Here is a 17,993-nt window from a genome sequence, read left to right as displayed (position 1 = left end):
TAGAGCATCGGCCGGGGGACTAAAGGGCCCCAGGTTTGATTCAGGTCAAAGGCGCATTTCCGTCTCCCCCCTCACTTCTACTCTCTCTAAAACTCAATGGAAAAATATCCTTGGGTGGGGATTAACAACAACAACAACAGAAGAATATTTAATAGATTACATATAATTTTCAGGTACTATGGTGGACATTTGATAATAAGTTATAATTTTTCTTGAAAATTATTCTGACAGCCTTATCTTTTATAATAAAAAAATATAAAGGAGAGGTTATTTTATTACAAATAAGATAAATGGAAAGGATACAAACAATCCCAGGCCTGTCAGAAGAGCAGGATTATCATTTTTGTCTTTGAGTTTTATATCCATAATCCTTACTTATTAATTTATTTATATGCACTTTTTGGCTCAAAAAGACTGCTTAATATTAAAGATTAGGGCTTGAATTATATCAATTTTCAAATTATGTGGTTTAAAAATATACACAGCTGTCATTTAAAGAGGCTTACTTTATTTTGCCTAAAGTGCTTTTAGTCTGGAGGGAACACTTAAATGTGGTCCAAAATCACTTGCAATATATTCAGGGTAAGTTTTTTTTCCTAGTTAAATTTGTTTACAGGCCTGCAGAATTCACATTTCGTAGGTAATATTCTTTTCTCCCTTTACTTAATGACTTTTACCTTTTTTCTCCTCTAGTCCTTGGCATGCATTTTACTCATTGCAAATAAGAGCATCCAAATCCTTGTTTATTTCATTAGTTCAGCAAATTGTCTCCTAGGGATTTGGGCTGAGGACACAATTGGGCTCTGCAACGATGATCTTATTGTGCACTTTTACTCAGAAAATCTTCCTGTACAAAAGGCACAGAGAGCGGTTAGCCTCAGCATGAGCAAGTGCAGACTGCTGGGGAGCCTCCCCGCCCACCCCCGCTGTGCCAATGACTTACTCCCGGGCATTAAGAGCCAAATGGGCTCCAAATGTGCATTAACCTTCATGGATTTTTCTCCAGTTTTCATGTTCCACTGATTTATGGTCTTAAATATGCCTGTTGCTGCTGTTTCTGAATGAGTCCCTTGTAAATCATTTCGAAAGGATCTTTTCTGAGTCAGATAATCCAGGCAAGTTGACCGCATCTCCAAGCAATTCCTCTGCGGCTTCTTTCCTTCTGAGCCCACGTTGCTCTGGGTTTGCTCTGGGCCGTAAATGTCGTGTCTGAGAGCGACTGAGTCAGAAATAGGTCTTCAAGGAGCCGTGCTCGCTGGGCAGCATCTCTCTGCACCCTGAGTTGTTTCCGGCCTTTGGTGTGACGTCATAGGGTTTGATTCCAAAAGGCCCATTTCCCTGGGTAAAACATGCAAGGATGGGCTCATGTCAGAATTGCTTTTATTATGGGTTATAGATTGTTGTTGTTTTTTCCATGTACATCAAGCACGGCAGGGATTTGAAGTATACTCTTATAACGTCTACTCTGCCCCTTGGAGTGACTTGTAGAAAGGGTCCTCAGCAGGACCCTATTATGAGCACTGCTTGGCGTCTTCTTACCTGGCTCATGTACTACTGTTCCAGGAAAGCTCTCCATTTGGCACTCAGCGTTTTATTCTCTTTCATGCCCAAAGATTATTCCTACTCACTGGATATGAGGGGAAATGTAGTTTTGTTTTCTCTTTGCAATTCACGTGTCATTCATGCTATAGGGTTGTGATTACTGCTGTTGGTTGCACTGTTTCCATAAAACAAAAACGCAAAATCAAAGGTGCAAATTGCAGGAAATTCAAATTTAGAACGCTGGCTTTTGGAGCACAAAGAATTCATTCATGTCTCTCTCATGAACAGTGTCGCTGTTTAAGTTTTAATTCATACATCTAGAAATATCTGTGTCATATGACATTATTAAATGTGCACAGTGAGGCTGGGCCATGGGACGTACATGCAGCTGCTCACACAGGAACCTTGGGCAAACACAAAGTGGTTCAGATTTCTAAAAATGTCTCTAAAGCTACTCTGCAGTAGCAGAGATTCAGAGCTTCTCGGTGGAGTTAGCATGGCCTATCAGTGCAGATTCAGGCTAGATTAGAGATTAGTGGAAGTGATATGCTGAGAGATCCGCAGAAGGTCAGTGGGACACATCACACATCGCCAGTGGTTCTAATACACGGGATCAGCAGAAACATCCCCAAGACTTTCAGATAAATACTCTGTGTACATTATTCAGCCTACACTACCAAAACATGTATATAATAATATACAACAAAATCGGGAAATATCAGAGTGAAAGGAATTAAAATATTATATGGTGTATGATACAGATTATGTGCAAATGTAGACATTAAAAACATAATTAACAGCAAACACCGACACACTGTTCATGAGAGACAGGGACGAATTCTTTGCGCTCCAAAACCCAGAATTCTGAATTGAATTTTCCTGAAGTTTTCACTTTTAATTTTGTATTTTGATTTTATGGAAAGATGATGTCTCCCCATGACTATTCAACTTTTGGGTTCAGGCCAAGACTACCAAAGAAGTGATGCTGTTAGGAGGCACAGGATATCCGGTTGTCCCATTACTGATAATGTTGGCCATGGAGCTGAAGAAATTCATTAGGGTGTGAATGTAAGGAGTACATGTTTACTATGAGCAACTATTTTTATTCAAGTGAATAAATATAATTGCCACTTCTAAAACACAATCAAGGCCCTCTGTGTTCAAGGCTATTTCTAGCTGGTAACAGCTACAATTCGTGGCTGAGATGAGATGGAAGAAATGGAGCTTTGCAATGAACTAGAATTTGCAATGAGGAGGAGGCTGAGTTAAGCAAGGACTTGGGAAACTTGTGTGAAATTTTAATTAGTTTATAATTTCTCTGGATAGAAATCAAATCAAGATAAAAATCTTGAAAATCCTGGTTAAATATAGGTAGAGTGTGCTCATGTATGCAGTCCAAAGTCACAAACTTGTATAAAAAAGAGTAAATTTAAAATATTGATATTACATATGTACGTGTTTTAGGAGGCCCATAGTTGATGAGATTCTGAAAAGAAAACCGGTTAAATATTTACAAGTAGCAATATTAGAATGTCGGGAGTAAGATCCATGCTTTAGTCATTCAAATGCAATGAGAATATGTTGTCTACGCTCACTTGTTTTTTTGGTTTATCCTATTTTACAACCTTCGGTTTAGGAAGCTGATCTGAATAATATTTCTCAAAATCCTATAATTAAATGCTTCCCATATAGCATTACGTAGATCCTTTCCTTCGAGTCTCATTCTGTCTACTTCTATACAGCTCTGCCTGGGCTGTTCGCCTTCTCATCATTTACAGAGATGGGAAATCCCTAACATGAAGGCACTTTGTGAGATGAGATAATACCCTTTTGACAGGGTTCCATCTGTGTTCACCTTCCCTTTGAAGTGAAGTGTTTTTTTTCCTAATGAGATTCATCTGACTGATCAGAATTCAGTGCGTCCTCACTTCCATAGAGCTGTTTCGGATCAGTGTTAGAAAAACTGGGCTTTTGGATGAGTCTCCTCTCTGTTCTCCTGCCTCCCACTCAACGGATCATCTTCCAAGTACTTGATGGTGAAAGGAGCCATGCAGTGTACTGTGGGGTCGGGGAAAACAAAATACAGACCTGCCCATGAACCACCATGAGGAGGTCCTGCCAATAACTTGTGAAAAGACTTCAACAGGAACAAAATGAAGATGTTCATTCACTGTGGGATTATCTATAATAAACCAGGCGGCAGCATGGATGCATCCTAATCCATGTTTGGTTTAATAACGTTGTGTTCATTAGCAGGAGGGGATGAATGAGTCTATGATACTCTGCAAAAGAGCAGGATATAAAGTAATGTGAAACAACTGAATTATGCAAAGTCAAAAACTGTGGAATGTGGGCAGGGACTAGAGAATGCTCTTTTAGTGAGAGGCAACTATTAACATTGGGGTGGTGGAGGTATGGAATGATTTTTTTCAAAAACAATTTTTTTATTTGGCGCTCTAGTCCAAATTCTTGAGAAAAGGATATTATTTGTCAGCAAGGACATCCCAAGTTTCAGGAACTATGGGTTGAAGTTAAAGGATCTGTAAATTATTTTATTCAGTACAGTCTTCGCAAATAGGTCCTGAGAGCCTACTGTGTGCTAGCCAGTACTACTCACTGAGGAAACAGCCTGAGCAATTTATTCTGGGCCCCTGGCCACATGGGACTTTGGTCAATTATACAAATAGCATTAGTTACCATTTCCTTAGCAGTTGCTGTCAGCCTCTGTGCTGAATGCTTAACTTTTATCTCTTTGTTTAATCATCAAAACAGTCCCGTGTTAGCATATCCATTTTACAGAATACAAAGCTAAGATAAAGGGAGGCTGAATAATCTGCCCAACACTGTACGTTCAGGATTCAGACTCGGGTCCCTCTGCTCTCAGGCCTGCTCTTGGCCGCTCAGCCTCCCTAGATCACTCCTCCCCGCATTGACCAGGAATCTGGCTCACCTCCCGGATGCCTGGGAAGGTGCTGGTTCAGTGTTCTTCCTGCCCCAGAAAGAGCAGTTTGCCTATTTAATGCAATTGCTTCCCATTTTCGACTAGAGTAAAAAAGCAGTCTGATAAGACAGCTCTAATTTTCTCTTTCATTCTCTCGCGAATGTTTCACACTTTCTGCACAGGGAGGGCCCCCGCAGCTCTGAAAGCAGATTTGGGAACATGCTGGATGGGTCCCCTCCAGTCAGAGATGGCAGCATCAGCCTGGATGTGTCGTTTTAGATGGATGTGGGTGCTTTAGGGAATAAGTGATTTGTATTTGAGGGAAATCACTCAGTGGCAAGTGACGGGAACTCCTCCATCAGTGTGCTCAGAGCGGTTCGATATTTTAGGGACATAAAGGCAAATAAGGGACCAGAAAACACGTAAAAGGGGATAATTTAGAGCCTTCTGTCACTGTTTAGGAATGGATTAACCACTTAAAATTGTGTTCTAATGTTAAAGATACTGAAAATGTAAGAAATACTCAGAAATCGAAGTCCCATTGAGAAGAATAAATTGGGATTCTGATGATTGATTCCCATAATATTCAAAATAATAAAATAAGACCTTTGCTATATTTACACATCAGCAGATTAATAACAGAGGTTTTCTTTCACAGGCTGACCCAGGGGCCCCAGAGGCACCTGGTGAGGGATTTGAGCGTTAGATGAGATGAGAAGGGGCCCACATAGCAGGGTGTGGAATTCAGAGATCTGAAAATGATGGCCATGGATGGCTATCTACTTCCATGTCTTCATTGTCCTCTGCCTTCTTCCACTCTCTCGTTATATTTTTGTCTGGGTCGTGCTTTTATTTCCCTCTCCATGTTGATGACATCAATTAAGAAGCCTTGTTGCTATTTCGCATCACTTCTCAATTTCTGCCTTTCCCCAAATTCTTTGGGTTACTTTTTCCTCATGATAGTCCTGTGTGTGCTCGCTCCTTCCCCCACCACACATGCACACCCAGGGGTTAATGGAGTGTGTAACTGCTGATATGCACAATGAACCACTTTAGAGGCTAAACAGCTAAACTGAAGGAACATGTACACACCAAACTGTAAATGTGATCTAATTAGAAAGCAGTTTGTGAAATATAGTCTCTGACATGTGTAGGTGATTTTTGTTTTCTAATTTAAATTTATTTGAGTAGTTAACACATTCATGGTTTTTAAAAGCACATGATTCAAAAAAGTTATAACTGAAAAGTCTTATTCCCACTCCTATCTAGACCCTACCCCTATCCCTGCTTCCTACAGGTACTCAGTTTTAGTCTTTAAATATTAAAATATATTTTTATTGATTTCAGAGAGGGAGGGAGAGGGGGAGAGAGATAGACATACCAATGAGAAAGGGAATCATTGATAGCTACCTCCTGAACGTCCCCCATTTGGAACTGAGCCTGTAACCCAGGCATGTGCCCTGACCAGGAATCTAACCCACAACCTCCTGGTTCATAGGTTGACACTCAACCACTGAGCCACGCCAGCTGGGCAGTTTTCGTTTTATTATGAGACTTCCCAGGGTGTCTTTAGAAGAAAATAAACAAATGAGGATATGTAGTTCTTTCACAAAAGTCAGTGTAATAAATACTACTGAACACAAATTGCTTTGCAACTTGCTCTTTTTCTCACTTACTATATCCTGGAGGCCTTTTCATGTTCGTGCCCCCACAGCTTCCATGTTTGGAGGATTGAGGTTGCTGCATTGTATTCCAGTGTACAGATACATTGGTGGATTTGACGAATCCCTGATTGATGGATTTTTTTGTTGTTTCCAGTCTTTTGCCATTGGAATAATGCCACACTGGCCTATGTAATCAAATTCAGCTATGGCTGTCCAGAAAATTTTTCAGAAGTCGGGTTTCTGGGTCAAAGAGAGGTGCATTTGTTGAATAATCATGACCACTTGCCTTTCATAAGGGTTGTACTTTTTCACTCCCATCAACATTATAGGAGAATGATTCTTTCCCCACGCTTAGGCCGACAGAGTTTGTTTTCAGACTTTTGGAATTTGGCCAAAATGGCATCTCGGTATAGTTTACTTCCCTTTCTTCTCATTGTGAATGAAGTTAAGAATATTTTCTTATGTTTACTGACCACTGTCTTCCTTTCACTGTAAACTGTATTTTTGTGTCCTTGGTCATTTTTCTACAAATTTGTTTTCCCCTAGCTGTCATCTGAGATATAGGTTGCAAATATATCTTCTCAGTTAGTCATTCATTTTGTTGTCTTTATTTCATTTGATTTCATTTCACTTTCACTTTTCCTTTTCCTTTTTTTTTTTTTTTTTTTGAGAAAATTGGTAAGTGAAAGGTAGCCCTGCTTTGCATAGCATTGTGGAACTGTAAACATTACCATGCAGAGTTTTAATCACTGGGGAAATCACAGTGGTTTCATGAGTTTACACATTTTATCAACACATTGAAAACTCCCTTACTGTTATAAATGTATTCAGACATGAGAAAATAAGAAAACTAACAATGTATTTAGTCCACTTGGCATTAGAAACATTTAATTTTTTTGTTAAAATCTTGTCCAGGGTAGTTTGAAAAATGCTTGCACCTTCTTTGTGTTGTATACCTTACGATACACAGTGAGCATCTTTCCTATGCATTGGCGAAATGTCACACCTCAAAGTTTGGGACAACTGTCAGTATTTTATTCTTTGATTTTCAATGTCATGAAATATCTCAAAGAGTTCTTATAATGTGAGATTTTTGGCTGGCATACCTCCTCTGGGCCACCTTCATCCCTTTTGTCATAACCACTTTCCTCGTTTATTTAGATCAAGTTCACCTTCACTCTGGCTGCATTTGCCTCTCGAATGGGGATAGTGTCAACATTCCCATGGTCAGTTATTGCTTCTATAAATCCATTTACATTGAATTCAATCTTCACTCCCACTAACTGTTACCACTTTTAGTTTTTTTCTGTACTTTTACCATTTTTGGCCAATGCCCTCTTAATTAATTATCCTTTGTAAAATATCACATGGGCCTATCAGTGGGAGCAAGGAACACAGGACACACTTTGTTGTCTGTACATGAACTGAATAACAAATGTGCAATGATCAGTCATCATTATACTTTGAGATGATTGATCATTGATCATTGTGAACATCAATTATTCTTGTAGAGGTATCTGACCTGAAGAGCTAGCCTCGGAGTTTATACTTTATGCCATTACTCACAGTTAAAACACTGTTAACTGGAATTTGAATCTTGGTTTTGGAGGACAGGCATTAACTAAACTGTAGTAACTTAAATTTGTATATATCAGAAACATGCAAAGCAGGAACTGACAGTATGGAAAAGCACAAAGAGTAATATGACAAACAACTAGACACTCATCTCCGAGCTTTGGCAGTTATTAGCAATCCTTTATATATGCTTTAAGTGTTTTAGTAAAGGAAATAGATCATTACAAATAAGGCTGAAGTCCTTCTTTGCCCCCACCTCCCATCCTGTTCACTTTGTAATCTCCCAACTCACGTATCATCACCTCTCTCTCTCTGTCTCTCTGTCTCTCTCTGTCTGTCTCTCTCTCTCTGTCTCTCTCTCTCTCTCTCACTCTCTCAGAAATACATAGTGTTTGGGGTGTGCTTTTAAATTTGCATCATAATTGTTTTTCTTTGATTTGCTTTCCTTTGCTCTTTGTATTCTTATTTATTCTTGAATTAATAAATATATTCTGTGGATCTCTTTTTCTTCACCCCAGTTTAAAAGTCCTTTTCTATTTCATCCTATTTCTATTTAATTAGCGAAATAACATTTTAAAAGATGGACAGTTATATAGAGAAAGATGACATATATTTATACATTAAAACCTATATATACGTGTATATATATGGATATGACTATTACAGAGTGATGACCTGCTCTTGTTAACAATTCTGGGAATTTCCCTGCTTCCCTCCATGAAAATAGCCCAAGTCCAGAGATACCCATGTGGGTTTTGTCATATTTCTGTAACTATCTTTCTGATACATTTAACAACCATTTACTGTTTGGCTTCCAGGTTTATTCAGGAAATTGAGCATGCCTTGGGACTTGGACCAGCCAAACAGTGTCCTCTTCGAGAGTTTCTCACTGTGTACATCAAAAACATCTTTCTCAATCAAGTCTTGGCTGAGATCAACAAGGAGATTGAAGGAGTCACGAAAACATCGGACCCCTTGAAGATCCTGGCCAACGCAGACACCATGAAGGTGCTGGGGGTGCAGCGCCCTCTGCTGCAGGTAAGGAGATGCTTTCAACTTACTGTTTGTCAACAGTTCTCATGGCCTTCACCAGAGTCTCAACTTAAAAAAAAGAATTGCCATCTGTTTTTATATTCACCAGGGACAAAACAAGAGGAAATAAATTAAGTAGGCACTAGGGACATTTAGGACTAATATAGAGATAATGGAAATTCCTTAGGATCTTTAAGAAAATATGTGGGTAGCTTTAATATGGTAAAACACACATCTCATTAACATGCAGGCAAGGCCTCCTTATTTGCCTGGAATTTGCCCTTGATGGGACTTACAGGAAGGAAATCACCCTGCCTGACAGATGCCACCGAAACCCCCTGTACCCATCCATTGGAGGGCGGATGCTGTTAAGGACTTGGCCAGCTCACAGTGAATTGGAACCTACCAGCAAACTGGCTTTTCAAAGTCGTATCATTTCCTTTAAGAGATGGTCTTGTTAATATTGAAACTTCTACTTTAACTATATAAAGAAATGGTTTCTGGGCAGCAGACATAAAATAATTTCTCAGTAGATAGGTGGATTCATAGACTTGAGGTATTTATTTTGTATCCATGTTATCCGGGGACATAAAGACAAATATAAAACTAAAAGAAAATAGTATGAGTTTAAATTATGGCTGTACATTGATTGCTGTTACACTTGTAATTGAAATTGAATCTTCCTGGCATTTTTTCACTTAAGAGAGAAAAATGTTTCTTCATTTTTTACACAAGTTACATGATATGAGGATATCTCCAAATGTGGAAGGCTCTCGCTCTTCAAAGAGAAGTTGTACCAGTGGAAGGAAGCTACAGTTGCTTTAATGGCTGCCCTTGCCCACCTTTGTGTAGAGCTTTCTTGATTTTTCCTCTGTGCACATTAGAATTGATAGCAATGCTGAGCCTTTCACAGGTAGTGTCCTAGATAGGAGCATTCTCTTTTTATGAGCAAACTCCTCTGTGGTGTTGAGAAAATGGAGTAGCGACATTTGCTTCTCCCAGAACTTGAGTTATAGCATCACACCGAGGAGTGGGTTCATTCAGATTGTCGGGGTCTGTGTGAGATGGTTCCTGGTGAGGGATGTGTACTGAGCCTGGCCCAGAGAAGGGAGAGCCACAGAGGCTGGATGGCTCTTCCACTGGCTCTGTGCAGGGCTGGGACCTTCTCCTCCTTGAGTCTTAGTTCAAATGTCACCTCCATGGAGAAGCTTTTCCTGACTGTCCCACCTAAGTAGGTCCCCTTCTCTGGTTATTCTCCATTCTCCCCTCCTCCATTCATGTCCCCAATCCATTCACAACACTAAAGTCAAACTCCCTTGCCAGGGGACTCAGGATCAGGTTGTACCGATAGAAAGCACTAGCAGCAGGTAGGAGGCTGAGAGGAGAAGGAGGTTGGGTTATTTCTTCTCTCCTTCCTCTCCACGCTGGATCATGGTGCTGGCTGTGGGTACATCCCTCAGCAACAGTCCTGCCCAGTGACACTTCCTCCAGAGCTGCAGCTCTCGTGGACTCTGGCTACACCCTTTCTTCTCCTTGCCCTTGATTGCAGCTCTCTGCCATTGCTAGTTTCTGGTACCAAGACAGCCCTTGTTGCTTCTGTCAGCACTGCCCACACCCCTGGGAGTATCTCCTCTTTAATATTTCTTCATTTGAATCATCTGAATGGAATTCTCTTTTTTGTCGGGATCCCAAATAGATTTCCCCAGCTAGTCACTATTTTAACACTTTGATTTTTTTTCTTTCTTAACACAACAACTGTAATTATTATTTTATTTATTTTCTAACTTGTTGATTTTTTTTGTCTTTTCCAACTAGAATGTAAGTTCTAAAAGCGGAATGCAGTACCAGGCGGCAGGAAGGCACTCAATAAATAATTTACTGAATGAATGCATACAAGCATGGATAGATGGAGGGAAGGGAGGTGAATAGACACAGAGAATAAGTTTTGAGATTCATAAATAATTGCAAAGTTGGGGGGAAGTTAAGAAATAGAGACGGATACAGACTTGTTTATATTTGTTGTTGTTGTTTGACATTAACTTCCTCTCTGTCAGGACATCTCTCAGCATCTGTGTCCCTACAGTACCATGCTCTCTGCTGCACAGAGCACCTTCAGTGTGCTTGGTGTACTGAACTTAAATGACATTCCCAGCAAGGTTCACAAAGTGAGTCTGTGAACTAAAGATGCTGGCTTATTAAACATGACCGTTTTCAGCTTGAGTGGCAAAGACACACACAAACTCATAACTAGTTGACTGCTATCTGGGCCATGTCAGGGCCACACACTAAATTACATCTCTGGGCAGTCTACCATGTGCTTGTCAAATCCCTCCCAACCTCATCACCAGCCCTTTGCACATGTCGCTATGCCTCTTGAATGTTGTGTGGTTTTTCCTCTCGTTCTTTAAATCAGTAACTCCATTCATTCTGAGGCCAGATCAGAACTCCAACTTGATCTGTTCTCTCTTTGACCTAGTCACGATGTGGTAATTTCATGTGAATGAGTGAGTCTTAAAACTAGGCCATTCACGTTAGTAATCTCCAAATTTGTTTTTACAGCCAAAACACCCGCTTTCTTATTTGGTTGTTTTGTTGCCCTCTCTTTCTTCATAAAATTTTTATTTTATGAGAATGCAAAATCATTAGACCATATCAATAAATTAGTTTCATAGTCTCAGACTTAGGAGATTTAGGAAGGATATGGAGTGATGGTTATTTTCCTTTCGGATCTTGAGCTTTTGTCTTGCTTTAAAATGACTGTAAATTGTTTTCTAACAAAATTTCCCAAGCTCAAGTTTCAATATTTCTCAAATGGGTTTCTATACTGGATATTGTGATCCCAGCCAATTGTAGGTGACGAATCTGAAGAAAAAGTAAGAAATAATTCTGAAAATTTTAAGCTGAGTTTCCAAAACAGCTGTCAAGAAGGGAGCTTGGGGAAATCTGTGCATATGTGAAAAAATGCAGGTGGGTGAAGCATTCAATGACATGAAGTTTTAAAATGTCCTTCAAAGTCGCTCCCTCTGTTAGACTGTTGTTTGGTTGCCCAGCGTCAGGCAGCACCAGCCCAGCTGGGTCTCAGGGTGCATGGAGGACAGCTTCCCGGGGCTGTTGTCACCTGTGATGAGGTGCAGGTGCAGGGACCCCGGACACTGCCCTTCCCTCTGGAATGGCATCTCGGTAGCACAGAGAGTCCATTATAGGGGCAATTTCCATGGGCGATCGTGTGCCTTCACATGGTGATTTCACTTTCTTGGCACCGAATTATAGAAGGGAAGGAAGCAATAGAAGGGAAGAGATTACAAGCACCACTTTATAGATGAAACAACTGTTGAAGTGTTGGCCCAGAATGATGCACAGTACCAGCAGTAATAGAAGTAGTAATAATAGTAATAGTTGTAGACAGTAGTAATGATCACAGCTAACACTTCAAGAGCATTTCCTGTGAGCCAGACACTATTCGGAGTGCTTTATGTTTTTATTTGTGTTTTCTGTATACGGGCAACAGCTTTGTGGGGAGGAAACTGAGAAACAGTGGAATTCAATAGCTTGACCTTGGTCACATAGCTAGCAAGTGCCAGGACTGTAATGCAAACCCAGGCGCCTAACCCTGGAGGCCTCACTCTGAATGAGTTCTGCCCAAACTGAGCCTGGAGCAAGCTTGTCTGCCAGCTGTTTGCTCCCCATCTGCCCGGGAGACCCCAGAACTGAAAATAAGCCTTTAGAGCCCCGCCCCTTAAAGCAATTATCACTGTCTGTTGGCTCTAATAATAAAAATTGGGACTTGTGTTTTGTATATCCTTGTGTGGTATTTTTTTCATTTCTTTTTTTCTAGTAAATTATTTCTATTGTATTTTATAAAAGTATCAGTCTACAGCAGATGGGGGGCTGGGCTCTCACCATAGTTAGGGTCACAATGCTCTACACCCCTTTTTTCCTATATTGTCTCACAGAGAAGTGAAAGCATAGAACCAGCCATGTCTGGCCTCTGTGCCCAAAGTGTGTCTTTAGTTGCAGGTGGTTCTCTCCTAAATTCCTAGCTCTGGAACAGTGTCTGCTACCAAGATGTTCACTGTTGAATAAATGCATGAGTGAGTGACAAGGAATGAATTAATGGCAGCTTCCTTGGGACAAGGACACGTGTGTGCATGCTGTCTCCTCGTGGTGTAAGATTTGTGGTCTCGTGTTGAAGATTATTGGCAATGCTTACATTAAAATGGCAGCGTTCTCAAGACTCGGATGCTGTCCGTCTGAAGGCGGGATTGAATATACCTCATGCTCTCACCCTCTGAGATTCCACTTTTTAAAAAACGGCTTCCACATGGTGCACGGCAAAGCCCGATGCTTCCGAATGAGGAAATCTCGGAAGAGGCATTCCTCATTTCTCCTGAGTCCGAGCCCCTCGCCTTCGGACATGGAGCTATAGAAACAGTCAATTGAAGTGGATGCCCTCTCATGCCTTATCTGTCTCCGAGTCTACAGATGGCTCACGCCTGAGACGCAGGAAACAGCCACTCGGTTCCCTACTTACTATTGGTTTGGAGGCGTCATTTAATTTATTGCTTCCTTAGTGTCTCCATCCTAAAAAGGGCCAGGGCACTCATGCTTAAGGTTTTTACCGTTTACCTGTCACAATGCTGCATGGGCGTCTGAATGCTTGAACAAAGGTACCAGTTTTCTCCCTACCGCCTGATGGAATATGCTTTACCCTTGCTACCTAGAGGGGGTCTGTGGATAAGAATGTCATATCTCTTGAGTCGGAATCTGCATTTGTACGGCCTCACCGGGGTATGTGCATGCACGTTAGAGATGGAGAAGCGTGGCCTGTGCCAGGGTAGCACCAAGTGTGGTCCAGGGACTGTCAGCATCAGCATCTCCCCAGCTGGGAGAGATGCAAGTCCCTGCACCTCACTCCACTCTGGGCTGGTGCCCAGGAAGTCTTGCTCTAACCAGCCTCCCAGGTGACTTTGATGGAGAGTAAAGTTCTAGAAGCCTTGCCTTATATAATACCCCCACACCCAGCTGGCAGTTTGGAAATGGAACCTCATGCTGTGCACTCTTAGCTTGGAGAACAGTAGTCACTTAAATGATTCAGCTTTGTTTCATACAGGCCCAGAAATGTAAAAACAATATTTACTGTGGCAGCAGAAGCTGCTTCCTAGTCTAGCACATTGCTGAATTTTGCAAAGTTCTTTCCAAACACAGGATGAGCCTATGTTTCCTGGCGCATGCCGAGGTGGCTTTCTAATGCTTAGGCTCAAATTCTTGAAAAATAAAATTACATAAGCTGTGCAAGTAAAACTTGTAGGTGATCTCTCAAAGATTTAAAGCATATTTTCATTTTCCTCGGTGCCCCAGTATTGGTCAGGTTCCCTCTGAGGAGTGAAGTGGTTGTAGTCAGCCCGCAAAACCACACTGTTCCTTAGCCAGTCGCACTGCCCACTGGTACCCGAGGGTTTAGAGCAGTGATTCTCAACAGCAGTGCCTGTTAGAATAGTCCAGATTCCTGCAACATCACTGCTCTGATCCCATCCCAGAGAAGGGGGCCTGGGCATTCGAGTTTTGTAAGGTGTAGCCAGGATGAGTGCCGCTGGCCTGGATCTGTCTTTGCCAGAGAATCAATTACTGCCCGAGAGGAAGCATATGAAAATTATAGTCCAGGCATTCTTTAATTCAGTTGGGCTTCTAAGAGTGGGCTCTCTGATCCTTGAACCAAGCTGGGTACCTAAGCCTTCGAAGCAGATAGAGATGGCTTTAAATGCCAACATTTCAGTTGAAGACTTTGTGGCCAGGGCCAAATTGCTAGCCTCTCTGCACCTGTTTCCTTCTTATAACGCAAGAAGAGTGAATGTGCCACAGGAGCACAGGGGTCATGTCTAACAATCGGGTGGAACGATGACGGTAAACCAGGTCTCCTTCCTTCCGCACCTCACAGGTGGATCCCAGCATTGGCTGCTCCGATACATGTTCCCTGCCTGCACCTTACCTTTCACCTGCACAGACCTCTGGGTCCTGCGAAGAGTGCCCCAAACCCTGCCATCCCTGTCCACATTTCAGCGTGTCTCCTCTCAGTGCCACCGTGCTGTCTACCCACTCGCGTTCTTCGTACGCTGGCACCCACCTGGTAGCCTCTGCCTCTGGCCTCGCACTGCCCTGTGTGGCAGCGAGATGCTGCTGTGTCACCTCCTTTCTCTGTTCCTGGCGTTTATCTGCAGACCATTTATTAGCAGCGTGCAGGGTTAATGACCAATAAAGCCAGTGTGTTCATTTCCTAGGGCTGCCATACAAATTACCGCAACTTTGGTGGCTTAAAACAGTGGAGATACATCCTCCAGTTCTCATACTAAATTTCCAGGGGCCACATTCCCCCAAAGGCTCTAGAGGAGGACCCTTCCTTGCCTCGTCCACCTCTGGTCATCCTGGCGATTCTTGGCTTCTGGCAGCAGGACTCTGATCTGCCTCCATTGTAACCTGGTCTTCTCATCTGTGTCTCTATTTGTCCTTTCCTGGCTTTTACAAGGACACTGTCATTGGATTTAGGGCCCACCCTAGGCCAGCATGATCTCATCTCAGTCCTTAATTATATCTGCAAAGACCCTGTTTCCTAGAAGGGTCACACTGAGGGTCTGTGTGGGAATTTATTTGGGGGCAGGCACTGCTTAACCTACTACAGCTAATAATTGGGAGCAAGTTACATAGAATACAATAGATTCAATTTACTATATTTGCCTTGAATACCCTCTGGCAGGAAGCAGTGTTAGGCAACAGGGCCAGGATGGTCTAAAGTCTAGGCATCTACAAGGTTCCAAATGAATGTTGAGTAGGCCGAGTGATTGCTGGAGCAGGGTTTAAACCTCCTTGAAGGTTGGTAGACACATCTGCTTACAGCGTGATGATTAACTAGAGATAATTACACTGACGCCTAAACCTGTTCTCTCTCCGGCTGAGATGAGGTACCGCCAGTCCTCTTGCTGGTGTCCCAAGGAAGTGTGGCCAGCAGCAACAGCATATTGTTTTCATCACATCAGGATATATTAATATGAAGAATGTGGCATTTGAGGGGTATTTGCATCACGGCCAGTTGTTGCCATTCCACTGTGTGGTACAGAACAGATTTAGCTTTTATTAGCGTAACCAGATTAGTGAATTTTAAGGGATGCTGGAAGTCATGATGCAAATCATTAAGTTGAAAACAGAGCTGATCAATTGATCCCCCCAGTCCCTCATAGCTCTGTGAGGAGGTGCTAATGGTCTCACTGTACTAACATAATTCTTAGAATCAAGATGTGTTAGGGTCTACTTTGATTCTTCAGTGTCTATCTAGAGCTAAAGAAATACCACAGTTTGCATTTTGATTTTCTTTGAATTTTACTCTTATTGTTTTATTTTACTCACTGCTGATACTGTTTGGCCTCTTCATGACAAGTAGGGGCCTCAAATAACCAACCCCTGGTGGCCACGTCGGGCTTACCCAGGAAGGTGAAGGAGAAAATGCCCTCATCCTGTCTTGGTTGTGTTGTCATCGTGGCTTTCAGCACTCACCTGTCCTTACTGCTGAGACAGCCGAGCAAATACACTATTTCATGACTGATGGGACTTTGGTTTTATAACATTCATGTCCATCTTCAAATTGTCTTATTTAGTTGTTATCTTTGTATTATTAATTCTGTTACTGGGTCAATACATTTTAATGTTTGTAGAATTTCTGTTGTGATTCTTTATAGCCTTTCAGAAAAATAACTGATGCAAATTTCATTGTGGCCTGGTAGGAAAAGCATTTAAAACAGGGATCTGGTCTTCTAGTCAGCTTAGTGACAATAGACAAACCCAAGCCACTTACCTGCCCTGAGCTTCATTTACTTTATAACAGGAGTGGGAACATAAGGCCCGGGGGCCATATAAGGCCCACGGAATCATGTGGTCTGGCCCTGCCAAGGCATTAGGGGTGAGTAAATTAAATATTTGACCAAATATAGCAGGCTAATTTTTAAGGTGATAATTTTGTATGGCCCGAGAATGATGTTATAGCTATCCAAATGGCCATTGGCAGAAAAAAAGTTTCCCACCCCCGATCTGTAAAGCAAAAGTGATGCTGGCTCAACTCCCTCACAGACCAAAGAGAAATGTGTGTGGGACCATGTGTTCAGCAGTGCCTTATGAACTGCTCTGCATCTCGAGTTGTTTCATAGCTGCTGCTATTAGTCCACATGATCACATGATCACATCGCTCAGGGAACCCACTAGCATTAAAGGGAGGGGTGCTAAGAAGACACCTGCAGACATGGCCAGTGTTTCCCACTCACTGGCTGCACTGGTGTTTACCACGTTTGTTTAGATAACCATGATTAGGTAACCAGGGTAAGAAAGAGGCAATATTTTTCTACAGTTGATTTTGAAAAATATTTTAAATACCTAAAAAGGGTGAAGAAAATTATTCAGTGAACAAACACCACTCACCATCTAGATCCTAATGAATACTTGGCTGTATTTGTTCCAGAGTGAACAAACTTGGTCATCTTGATTCTTCACTAGCCATCCCAGATATGAATTTCCAACATTCCCTAAGCTCTTTACCGTGGTGGTGTTCATAGGTTTTTAATATGTTTCTTAGAAAATCTGACCATAAAGAGAAATTAATTAAATGGGAAAGTAGTTGCTTTGTTAAAAGAATGTCCAATTTCTAAAAGTACCCATTCAAACATTTCCTTTAAATAAGGGTCAGAGAACAGCAAATGGGCCCGCGCATGCTTGTGACCAGTCTGTAAGTAGTGCTTCTGTTGGTGTAACACTGCCAGGGAGCAGGTCTGCGTGGCTGTTGAGGAAGGAGGCTGTGACATGAGCAGGTGAGAGATGGCTTTTTATACAGGAGGAATAGGCACACAATAGATCAACTTGAGTTTTACAAATATCTTTGTAGTTTTATTTCTGGATGAAAAAGAAATAGGATCTTGTCTGGTTGGCTGCTTTTCTTAGAGAAGGTCCTGGTTAACTAGATTTCTATAAGTAGCTTTCTGCACAGCAAGGAGAGAGAAAAACATATATACAGGGTGTCCCCAAAAGTGTATACTCCCTTTAATAACTGATAACTCAGTTATAAAACTGAGATGTATTTTAATAAACACTGTCTTTATAATTATTCAACGTGTATGTACACATCTTTGGGAACACCCTATCTATACATACAGGGTGGGGCAAAGGTAGGTTTATAGTTGTGATACATGAAACAGTTTATTCTTTTT

The 17,993-nt window shown here is 41.6% G+C and overlaps 1 protein-coding gene across 1 annotated transcript in view; it reads left to right on the top strand.

The window, feature by feature from the left end:
• The window catches only part of EXOC4 (exocyst complex component 4), a 737,356-nt gene that overhangs the window by 515,263 nt on the left and 204,100 nt on the right, over positions 1-17,993 (top strand). The window contains exon 11 of the mRNA XM_008150517.3: positions 8,541-8,760. Coding sequence (XP_008148739.2) covers positions 8,541-8,760 — 220 coding nt within the window. The remainder of the gene's footprint in view (positions 1-8,540; positions 8,761-17,993) is intronic.

The sequence above is a fragment of the Eptesicus fuscus genome, chromosome 14 (assembly GCF_027574615.1).
Source record: "Eptesicus fuscus isolate TK198812 chromosome 14, DD_ASM_mEF_20220401, whole genome shotgun sequence".
Lineage (NCBI taxonomy): Eukaryota > Metazoa > Chordata > Mammalia > Chiroptera > Vespertilionidae > Eptesicus > Eptesicus fuscus.
The sequence above is the reverse complement of the archived record's forward strand: the minus strand, read 5'-3'. Positions and strand labels throughout refer to the sequence as shown.